At 38.3% G+C, this 10340-nt stretch overlaps 1 protein-coding gene across 2 annotated transcripts; it reads left to right on the top strand.

The window, feature by feature from the left end:
* The first annotated feature begins 4694 nt into the window (after positions 1 to 4694).
* LOC114404898 (probable transmembrane ascorbate ferrireductase 4) lies at positions 4695 to 8015 on the top strand. Of its 2 annotated transcripts, none has more exons than XR_003665155.1 (4): positions 4695 to 4863; positions 4978 to 5029; positions 5187 to 5367; positions 7655 to 8015. XR_003665155.1 is itself a non-coding variant. In XM_028367629.1 (4 exons), the coding sequence occupies exons 1-4, from the start codon at positions 4723 to 4725 to the stop codon at positions 7976 to 7978; spliced, it is 714 nt and encodes a 237-aa protein (XP_028223430.1). In that variant the 5' UTR covers positions 4695 to 4722; the 3' UTR covers positions 7979 to 8015. The 2 variants fall into 2 exon arrangements, 1 of the variants encoding a protein (XP_028223430.1); XM_028367629.1 differs by having other exon boundaries at positions 5171 to 5367.
* The last annotated feature ends 2325 nt before the right edge of the window (positions 8016 to 10340 follow it).

Below are 10340 nucleotides of genomic sequence, written 5' to 3'. Positions count from 1 at the left end.
CGATTAGCACATCTCAAAGCTAACAGATATAATCCTCAGCAAGCACAACCAGAGGCAACTTCGTTTCCGGCATCAGGATCACACACAACACCGCATCGGATGAAGCTTGATGTGCCGAGATTTGATGGCTCGGACGCCACTGGCTGGATCTTCAAGATAACACAGTTCTTCGAGTATCACACAACTCCAGATCATGAGAGACTCACGATCGCATCATTCTATATGGAAGGTCAAGCATTAGCCTGGTTCCAATGGATGCACTGAAATGGTCAATTATCGTCTTGGCCAGCATTTCATCATGCTCTCCATTCGCGATTTGCATCAACCACATACGAGGATCCCACGAGACTGCTATGTAAATTGTAGCAACGAACCATGGTAAACAACTACCTCTCTGAATTTGAAGCATTAGCAAATCGAATCATTGGATTACCTGCTCCAATGGCTTTGAGCTGCTTCATCTCGGGTCTTACGCCGTCGATTCCCCGAGAGGTTCAAGTTATGCAACCAGCCTCCATGAGTCAAGCAGTGGCTTATGCCAGGTTGCACGAGGAAAAGCAAAATGATGCGCGAAAGACGTTTCGGCCTTCAGCTGGAGTTTCCTCAAGCTCTCGTCAACCACCACTGCTTACACCATCATCCACTCCTCCTTTATTACCTACACCGACGCGCACGAATTCATCCACCGTCCCTTTCAAGCGCCTCACACCAGAAGAACTAGCAGTACGATGAGAGAAGGGACTATGCTTCCAATGTGATGAAAAATATTCGAGGGGACACAAGTGCTCTTCTTCTCTTTTTTTTACTCATTATGGAGGATAACAATGAGATGACAGAGCCACACGAACAACAGCTAGCCTTGCCGGAAATTGTACCAGAACCACCTCCAGCACAGTTGAGCTTTAATGCATTATCAGGACACGTGGTACTGGAAACATTACGGATGCAGGGATACATTCGCGGGCAACTTGTGAGCATATTGATAGATGGAGGTAGCACACATAATTTCGTGCATCACAGGGTGGTTATGTCAGTAAGGCTCACCACGACTACAACTCCACCGTTAAGGGTCACTATTAGCAACGGTGATGAACTTCAGTGCCAACAAACATGTCCCAACGTCGAGGTAACTATTCAGCAACATCCTTTCGTTATAGATTTCCATGTTTTACCTATCTATGGAGCTGATCTAGTCTTGGGAGTACAATGGTTGAAAACGTTGGGGTCGGTGTTGACAGATTACACCACGTTGACGATGAAATTTATGGCCGCCAGCCACCTAGTGGAGTTACACGGCAAACATGAACAAGCCCTAGAATCCATATCTTCTTCTCAGCTACGACGCATTATACACACCAATGGAACCAGTATGATGTTCCACATTCGATTGGAACCATGCACACCCCTACAGCCAAAGATTATTCTAATACCTCAAGAAATCGAGGAGTTGATTGATCAATATTCACAATTATTTCAACCATTGTTGGACCTTCCACCCTCGAGGGACACTGATCACGCCATTAACATTCTACCCGAAGCGGCACCAGTAAACGTGAAACCATATCGGTACCCCCATTATCAGAAGAAAGAAATTGAAGACCAGATCAGTTCAATGCTGGGCAAAGGATTCATACGACCTAGCGCCAGCCCATTTTCATCACTTGTGCTATTAGTGAAAAAGAAAGACGGATCATGGCGATTTTGCGTTGATTACAGGGCTCTCAACGCCATAACCATATGCGATAGATTTCCTATACCAACAATAGATGAGTTGTTGGACGAACTAGGCGGAGCACGGTGGTTCTCTAAGCTGGATTTGATGCAAGGATACCACCAAATTCTGATGAAGGAATATGATATTCGCAAAACCGCATTCAGAACACATCAAGGGCATTACGAGTTTCGAGTAATGCCCTTTGGACTGTGTAACACTCTATCTATGTTTCAAGCAACTATTAATAAGCTTTTTCAGCCCTTCCTGTGCAGGTTCATCATCGTCTTCTTCGATGATGTGCTAGTTTATAGCGAAACGATGGCAGATCACCTGGTTCATTTGGAAAGCGCGTTCAAACTCTTGCTTTCAGGGAAGTTTTCTTTGAAGCGTACCAAATGCACTTTCGCTCAGTCGCAACTCGAGTATTTGGGGCACATCGTTTCTGGAAGGGAGTTGAACCAGTGCCAGAAAAGCTACAAGTAATTCGGGAATGGCCTTTACCACAATCAGTGAAGGCACTAAGAAGTTTTCTAGGATTGGTGGGTTTTTACAGAAGATTTATTAAGGGTTACGCTAAGATGGCTGCGCCTCTCTCCCAGTTGTTGTGCAAGGGTCAATTCTGGTGGTCGGAGTTAGCCACGAAAGCATTCACCACCTTAAAGGAAGCAGTCTCCACGACTCCCGTCCTGGCACTCCCCAACTTTGATATTCCCTTTGTGGTGGAGACCGATGCATTTGGCACCGGCGTTGGGGCAGTGCTCTCGCAGAACGGACACCCCCATCGCGTTCTTCAGCAAGGAATTTTGTCCAAAGCTTCGCGCCTCTTCCACCTACATTCAGGAACTTGCAGCTATCACCATGGCCGTTAAGAAGTGGCGCCATTATTTGTTAGGCCACCCCTTTGTGATTCTCACTGATCACCAGAGTTTAAGGGACCTCATGACTCAGGCCGTGCAGATACCGGAGCAACACCGGTATCTCATTCGGTTATTGGGATTCGAATATAGTATCCAGTATCGACCGGGACGTGAGAATGGGGTAGCAGACGCATTATCAAGGGTAGCCGAAGAAGAAGCTAAGGCCTCCTTGTACCTACTTTCCATACCACAGTTCTCCTTTATTGTTGACCTTAAGCATAAGCTAGCCACGCACCCAGAATTTTTGACGTTGCTGGAGCAAATCCGCAAAGATTCAGTCGTAGCCTCTGAGTATCATATTGAAAATGGTTTAATTCTTCACAAGTAGCGCATTTGGCTTCCCACGGGATCTTCCTTCATTCTGCTACTCATGGAGGAATTTCACAGCACACCCACAAGAGGTCATTATGGGGTTCAAAAGACACTCCAACGATTACAGGATAACTTCACGTGGAACTCCATGCGCAATGATGTCCGCACCATCGCAGCTTGTGTCACGTGCCAGCTTACGAAGTATAACAATCGCAAACCCGTAGGGCTATTGTGCCCCCTTCCGGTACCCTATCGGCCATGGGAGGACTTAAGCATGGATTTTATTGTGGGATTACCATCGTATAAGGGCAATACGTGCATCCTCGTCGTCTTGGATCATTTTTCGAAGGGGCTCCATTTGGGGATGTTACCCACTAAGCACTCTGCAAGAAAGGTGGCGGAGCTGTTCACATCCATGATCATTCGTCTTCATGGCTTGCCTCGCAGCATCATATCGGACAAGGACCCCTTGTTCATGAGCAAGTTTTGGAAGGACCTATTTGCCTTAAGTGGTACCAAGCTTCGTCTTAGCTCGTCGTACCATCCACAAACAGATGGTCAGACGGAGGTTGCGAATCAGATTGTGGAGCAGTATCTACGGGCTTTCGTTCACCGCAAGCCATCGTCGTGGGGACATTTCTTGCTATGGGCGGAGTGGTCTTACAACACTTCATGCCATTCCGGTACCGAGGTAACGCCGTTTGAGATCATCTATGGTCGGAAACCACCAGCTATTCCGGAGTACTTGGGGGGCACTTCGTCAGTCGAAGAAGTGGATTAGATGCTTTGCCAGAGGGACGAGGTTTTGCAGTTGCTTCGTCGAAAACTGCTTAAGGCACAACAGCAAATGAAACAGACCGCGGATGCTCGACGACGACCTTAGGAGTTCAATGTTGGGGATTGGGTTTTGGTCAAGCTCAGACCACACCGTCAAATTTCGGCTTCTGAAACAACATATTCGAAGCTTACTAAGCGCTACTATGGCCCATTCGCGGTGGAGGAAAGGTTGGGCAAAGTCGCGTATCGCCTGAAGCTTCCTTCCCACAGTCGCATTCATCCTGTCTTCCATGTATCGTTACTCAAGCCCTTCGTAGGAGATCCTGCAACAGCAAACGCGGATCCCTTACCTGCCATGACTAATGACGAATCCGCAACGGTCCCCTTGACTGTCATTGACTCCAAGTTAGTTCCCTCTGATGATGGGCCTCGACGTATGGTGCTCGTGCAGTGGCAAGGTTCTTCCCGGGAGGACACTTCGTGGGAAGATTGGCACTAGCTACGGGATCGCTACAACCTTGAGGACAAGGTTTTGTCTGAAGAGTGGGGGGATGATATGAACGTAGAAGACGAAGCCATGCAGCAAAGGCGTTCGAGAAGGACGAAGCAACCATCTAAGCATTGGGATATCTACCAGTTAGGATAAGAGGGCCTGGGGTAAAGCTGTTCGTGTAGTTCATTGGCGGGAAGGGTAGTTAGATGATTGTTCGAGTCGTTAGGGCTAGCAGCAGCTAACCACTTACGGTTAGTTGTGGACCCTCACGCTTATAAATAAGTTGTAACAAACCTTGAAGGGATATAGAAAAATCCATAAACTTCTTTTCTCTTTCTCGAGTTCCTTCTTCTCTCAATTTCTCTCTAAACTCACGTTTTCTCTTACTCTCTACGAGCTCCTTCGAGCTTTCTCTCTAAACTCACGTTTTCTCTTACTCTCTTACTTGAAGGCAAACGTCAGTCTCAGTCTAACAGAGACTAACTCACTCAACACACTTGTGAATTGTGATGGCCACTGTCTCTCCCTCACTCCTCTTCTTTGCAAGAGTCTTAGGGCTTGCAGTGGCAGTGCTTGTCCTCATATGGGCCCTTGCCTTTAAGTCCAGCTTCCTCACTCCCTCACTCTCCCAACAAGACCTCATATATGCAGTACATTACTCACATCCTCTTTTTCCTTTCTACATTAATTAAAACTCAAAAGTAATAAGCTTCCTTTTCAACAAGTACCTTAAACAATTTCTTTCCTTTTTTCTCTAATTGTAGGTTCTTCATCCTCTGCTCATGGTCATTGGCTTTATCCTCTTAAGTGGAGAAGGTACCTTAGCTTAATTTAATTTTGTTCTATTTTTCTGCTAAAAAGAAGGTGGCTTAGCTTAGTGTCCAGAAATGGGATATATTAGAGTGAAAAGTGTACTTGATCTTAGTGTCCATTGATTGATTAATTTGTTTTTTGCAGCAATTTTGGTGCACAGATGGTTAGTTGGATCAAGGGGGTTGAAGAAATTGGTGCATTTGTGGCTTCAAGGGGTGGCTTTAGCTTCTGGGATCTTTGGGATTTGGACAAAATTCCAGGGAAAGGATGGGATTGTGGCAAATTTCTATAGCCTACATTCATGGATGGGTTTGGCTTCTGTATCCCTCTTCGGAGCCCAGGTATTTGCTTCTTCATGATCCTTGATAATTTCTTAGATATTTTTTTTTCTCTAAATTAATCTTGTGCACTATTTTCTTGGTTACTATGCAATATTAATGTCTTCATAACACTTACACAACGGGACAAATTCTTGTAATAATTTAAAGGATAAAAGCTAAACATTTTGGTATCAACTTTTCTAGTTTGAGTTGATGGCATAATTATAACATTTTTTTCTATTTTTTAGTAATTTTATTTTGTCACTGTCCTTCGCACTAAATGGGTGCTAACATAATGGATGATTGATGATGCTATCGTGGTGATACTCTTGAGTCTTTTCAGAAGAAAGGAAGACAAATTGCGTTTCAAGTACTCTTTTTTCGGGTTTTTTTTTTCAAAACTCAGGAGGTTCTTTCAAAAATAAAGGAAAATACACTTTGCTTTCGAAGAAGACACATTTATCTTTTTTGGGTAAATAAATTCATTAGAGGAAATATCTGAGGAAATAACAAAACTGGTTAAATTTGAGAAAATGCATTTTACATTTTAATTATAAAATGTTATCTTATTTTTATTACTATGTTTTTAGTTTAGAAAAATGTATATAAAAATAGTGAAAATAATAGAAAAAATATTTTTACTTGATTTTTATACAAATTTTTAAAAATAAAACAGAAGTGAAATTTTTATAATTAATAATAGAAAAATAAAAACTGAAAACATGTTTAATAGAAGGAATTCTAATTTTTTTGGTACATCAACGAATTCTAATTTCAGACTGCTTTATGAATTAAATATTTTTAATTAAATATACTTGATCAATAATCACTATTTTTAATTAATAAATATTTTTTATAAATGAATTATTATTCATTTTTATTGCCATCTAAACACTAAACTAAATCTTCCTCTTATTATAATAACGCACAAATATTTAGAAATAATGAAACAATCTTTTATCTTTGTAACGTGCAAGCAAAGGATATTGAATAAGTAGGAGTAATAATAATTTTAAGAAAGGGGAAACACATGCACTTAGTTCTAGAAATATATCGGCCGAACGTTGTCGAGCTCGCGCAGTTTTGAATTAGAAAGTTGCTATTGACACTTGCAAAATTGCTAATGGCATTATTCATGTGGTGTCTTTTAGCATTATTCTGAAAATGTCCTTTTGATGGAAACATGGATTCCATTATGTATTTTCGGGGGTGAAAAAATTACACAACGGAAATTTTTTTCACCTCAAAAAAATACACAACGGAATCACCCCCAAAAAATACACAACATGATTCCATTGTGCAATTCTTTTCATCCCAGAAAATACACAATGGAATCATGATTCTGCTAGGTGTCGAAATCCAAACAATTTTATGATTCCGTTGAGTATTTTGAAAATAAATAAATAAAAATGCAGAATTGTAATTTCGCTATGTCTTTAGCATGGTGGAATCATGATTTTATCGTGTAAAAAAATGTACCTATAGTTTGGATGGTGTGGTGAGAGAGAATAAAAGAGGAGAAGTGAGAAAGAAAGGGAGAAGGGTTGGGGGTGTTGTGAAAGAGGAAGGGAAAAGTGATGGAGAAGTGAGAGAGGAAGGGAGAAAGGGTTGGGAGTATAGGAAAAAGAGAGAAGGATAAAATAGATAATTTGCAATGGCTAATGGTAACAATAGCAAATTAGGCAATGGCAATGAAAATGCCCTTTAGTTACATTCCACAGCTGGGCTGAAAGCCCAATGTGCTTCTTTTTTGTGGATTTGTGGTACTAAACTCATTGGGCTTTATTTTTTGGCAGGTACTGTATTAGGTATTAGTATTTCGAATAAAACACTTCCGTGACAAGGAGAAAAATTAAAATATTTAAATGGCATTTTTTTTCTTTTCACAAAAGCACATAAGAAACTAGATCATGGATTTTTATTTTATTCTTGGAAATAGAATGTAAAAACTTAAAAATATCTTTATTCATCGCTTATAATTTATCCCCCTCTGCTTCATTTATTATCACATCTACAACAACCTATGACCACCCTTTCATGACCTGAAGCATCATTCACTGCTCCTGAATATGTCTCATCAGAGGCTGATTATGAAATATTTTGGGGGAATCTAGAATTCTAAAAGATTGTTACTATATTCAAACAAAACGTATAAATATAATTTTATTTAGATTTTCAAGAAATGCTCTTGGATGATCAGTTTCACTTTTGATTTAATTTTTTAAGTACTACTAGCATTTTCCTATATTTATATTCACCGGAGAGTACTATGATCTGACCCCTTCTATAATTTCTTGTCCACACACAGTGGTTGATTGGCTTCTTGAACTTTTGGCACCGAGGAGAGGTGCGCACTGTGAGGATAAGGATCTTACCATGGCATGTGTTCCTTGGCCTATACACTTATGCATTGGCAATAGCAACAGCTGAAACTGGATTGTTAGAGAAATTAACATTCTTACAAACAAAGAGAAATGTACCTAAGCACAGCACTGAGTCCATGGTGGTAAATAGTTTAGGGTTGGGTCTTGCCCTCCTTAGTGGCTTTGTTATTTTGGTTGCTGTTTCACCCAACTATCAAATCCTTCAAAGCAAACTTTTGTACTCAGAAACAAGGTGTTTGTCATCTTAATAAAATGCAATACACTGGCTGATGCTTTAGTAGTAAATAGTAATACTTAATTAAAATGTTACATCTTTTGCTTCTTGTAATCACTAAGTTTACATGTGTACATATTTTTAGATTGGATATCAAGCAATTTGAATTTTGGAGGAAATATGTTAGTGCAAGAATGTAATGGGTTTATTAGGCTATGAGAGGTGCTTTTTCACTCTCAATTAATTATTCCTTCAAATGAACTTTCCACCAAAACTAACAAGAGAAAAAAAAAATTATCTTTCATAAGTAAAAATGAGGTTTAACAATTTTATCTTAACTGACCAATACAATTAAGAGAATTGGCTTATTCTTAATTTTGTTATTAACATAGTTGTCATCAACACATGTCTTACGTCTTTTTCTTTTTTTCTTTTATCATATACCACTTGTTGTATTTATTTTATTTATTTGACTTTTTATGGCACTTTTAAAATCTTTTACAATATTTTTATTGATATTTTATAAAAATCAAATAAAAAATATATGTAGTTATTATTTTAAGTATAAAATATATTTAAAAATGTTTTATAAAATACTATAATACGAGCTATGTTTCCTACTGCAGGAGACACTTACATGGTATATAAGAGTATGTTTGATTAAAAAATATTGTATATATTTGAATTACATGTCATGCACTCTCTATTACTTTAATAGATAAAAGAGTAAAGTTATAATTATTAATTAAGATTAATAATTTGAATTATTTTAAAATAAATAAATAAGTGTAATAAATTATAAAAATATTAAAATCTTAATAATTATTTTTATTAATTATAAAAATACTCTTTATTCACATTAGATAAATAAATCTCATTTATTTTAACTTTAAAAAATTAATATAAAAAGTTAATTGTCAATATAAACCAAAAAATATAATTGGTTGTATGTTTGTACGATTCAAAAAAGTTTTTCTTCATCCAAAATCATTTGAGATAAAATAAATAGTTAAAGCTCTTGCAATAACTTAATTACTTTTTTTAGCATATCAAAATAAATTTTGAACAAAAATATTCCAACATATTATTTTTTTGTTGAGAAAATTATGTAATTTATGAATTAGTTATTTTTTCAAGAAAATAAGTTATACTAGAAATGTTAGGTTAGAAAGTTTTTTTTTTTAAAAAAAATCTATTAACTTAAGAATTCTATTTTAAAAGTTCTATGCTACCCTTATCTTAAAAAAACTATTAACTCAAACATGTTGTTCGAAAAGATAAAAAAAAAGAATATAAAATTTATATATAGCTCTTATTTTAAATGTCATACACTATTTTTAAAGATATTAAATATGTTATATACTTAAAATAATATATTTATTTTCATTTAATTCTTTATAAAATATTAAGACAATGTTGCAAAATGATTCAACAATGTTGGATCGGTAAGAAGTTGAATGAATAAAACAAATGCAACAAAGGGTATTTGGCAAAAAAAAAAAAAAAAGATATTGGACATATGTTTTATTCTCACTATTACAAAAGAGTTTTTTTACGTCGCTGTATCTACATCGGTTATAAAGAAACTGATGTAGTAAATGATACGATGACATTTTTGTAAATAAAGTAAATTTTTTAAATATAATTACGACGGTTTTTACAAAACCGCCTTCAATGTGAGCTTTACTAAGGCGGTTTTATAAAAACCGTCTTTATTAGTGGATCTAACTACTGCGATTTTTAAAAACAGCCTTTGATGGAGGTTATAAGATTTTAAATTTATTTATTTATTTTATTTTTTCCTCTGAATTAATAAAAACAAAACACAGTCAGGAACAACGTAACCCTATCGCGAATCGAAGGCCTCCGCAGTCTCTTCCCCTTCCTTTTTCTCTTCTCCTTGGCTCCTAATTGAGGTCCCTCCGCACTCTTACTCTGGGGCCTTTGCTCGACCTCGCTCCCTCAGTCTCTCTGCTCCGCTGCCACGGAGGTTGATTTCGGCCACCATAAGCCTTATCTTCTGATTTTGCCCAATCTAAGTTGCGACCATCAAAGCTATTTCCACCCACACGGTAAGCATCTTACAAATCTACTCTGATCAAAGTCTTCCCCGATGGCGGATTGGAGGAGGAGATCTGCGACGCCGCGCCTGATCTAGGGTTTTCGAATCTAGGGTTTTGAGGAGGAGGAGGAGGAGGAGGCGTGCCAATTTCGATTTCGAATTGATGTTTCTTTTCAGGGACGAGGCTCGGATCGACTCGGAAGATGGCGGATTATGCATGGGTGCGGTCGTGACCAGTCGAAACACAATCGGCACATGTGGCCTATACCTGCTAACGCGACCACTGTGGCCATCGATCCTTCAACGTCTCAATTTAAATGCAAAGTATATATAC

The sequence above is a fragment of the Glycine soja genome, chromosome 1 (assembly GCF_004193775.1).
Source record: "Glycine soja cultivar W05 chromosome 1, ASM419377v2, whole genome shotgun sequence".
NCBI lineage: Eukaryota > Viridiplantae > Streptophyta > Magnoliopsida > Fabales > Fabaceae > Glycine > Glycine soja.
This window is presented reverse-complemented; position numbering and strand designations above follow the sequence as displayed.

Bases quoted from the DNA above. Each gene is read 5' to 3' on its own strand.
- LOC114404898 (XM_028367629.1), top strand. From the start codon at position 4,723: ATGGCCACTGTCTCTCCCTCACTCCTCTTCTTTGCAAGAGTCTTAGGG. The intron at 4,864-4,977 runs GTACATTACTCA...CTCTAATTGTAG, and splicing joins AACAAGACCTCATATATGCA to GTTCTTCATCCTCTGCTCAT. The intron at 5,368-7,654 runs GTATTTGCTTCT...GTCCACACACAG, and splicing joins TATCCCTCTTCGGAGCCCAG to TGGTTGATTGGCTTCTTGAA.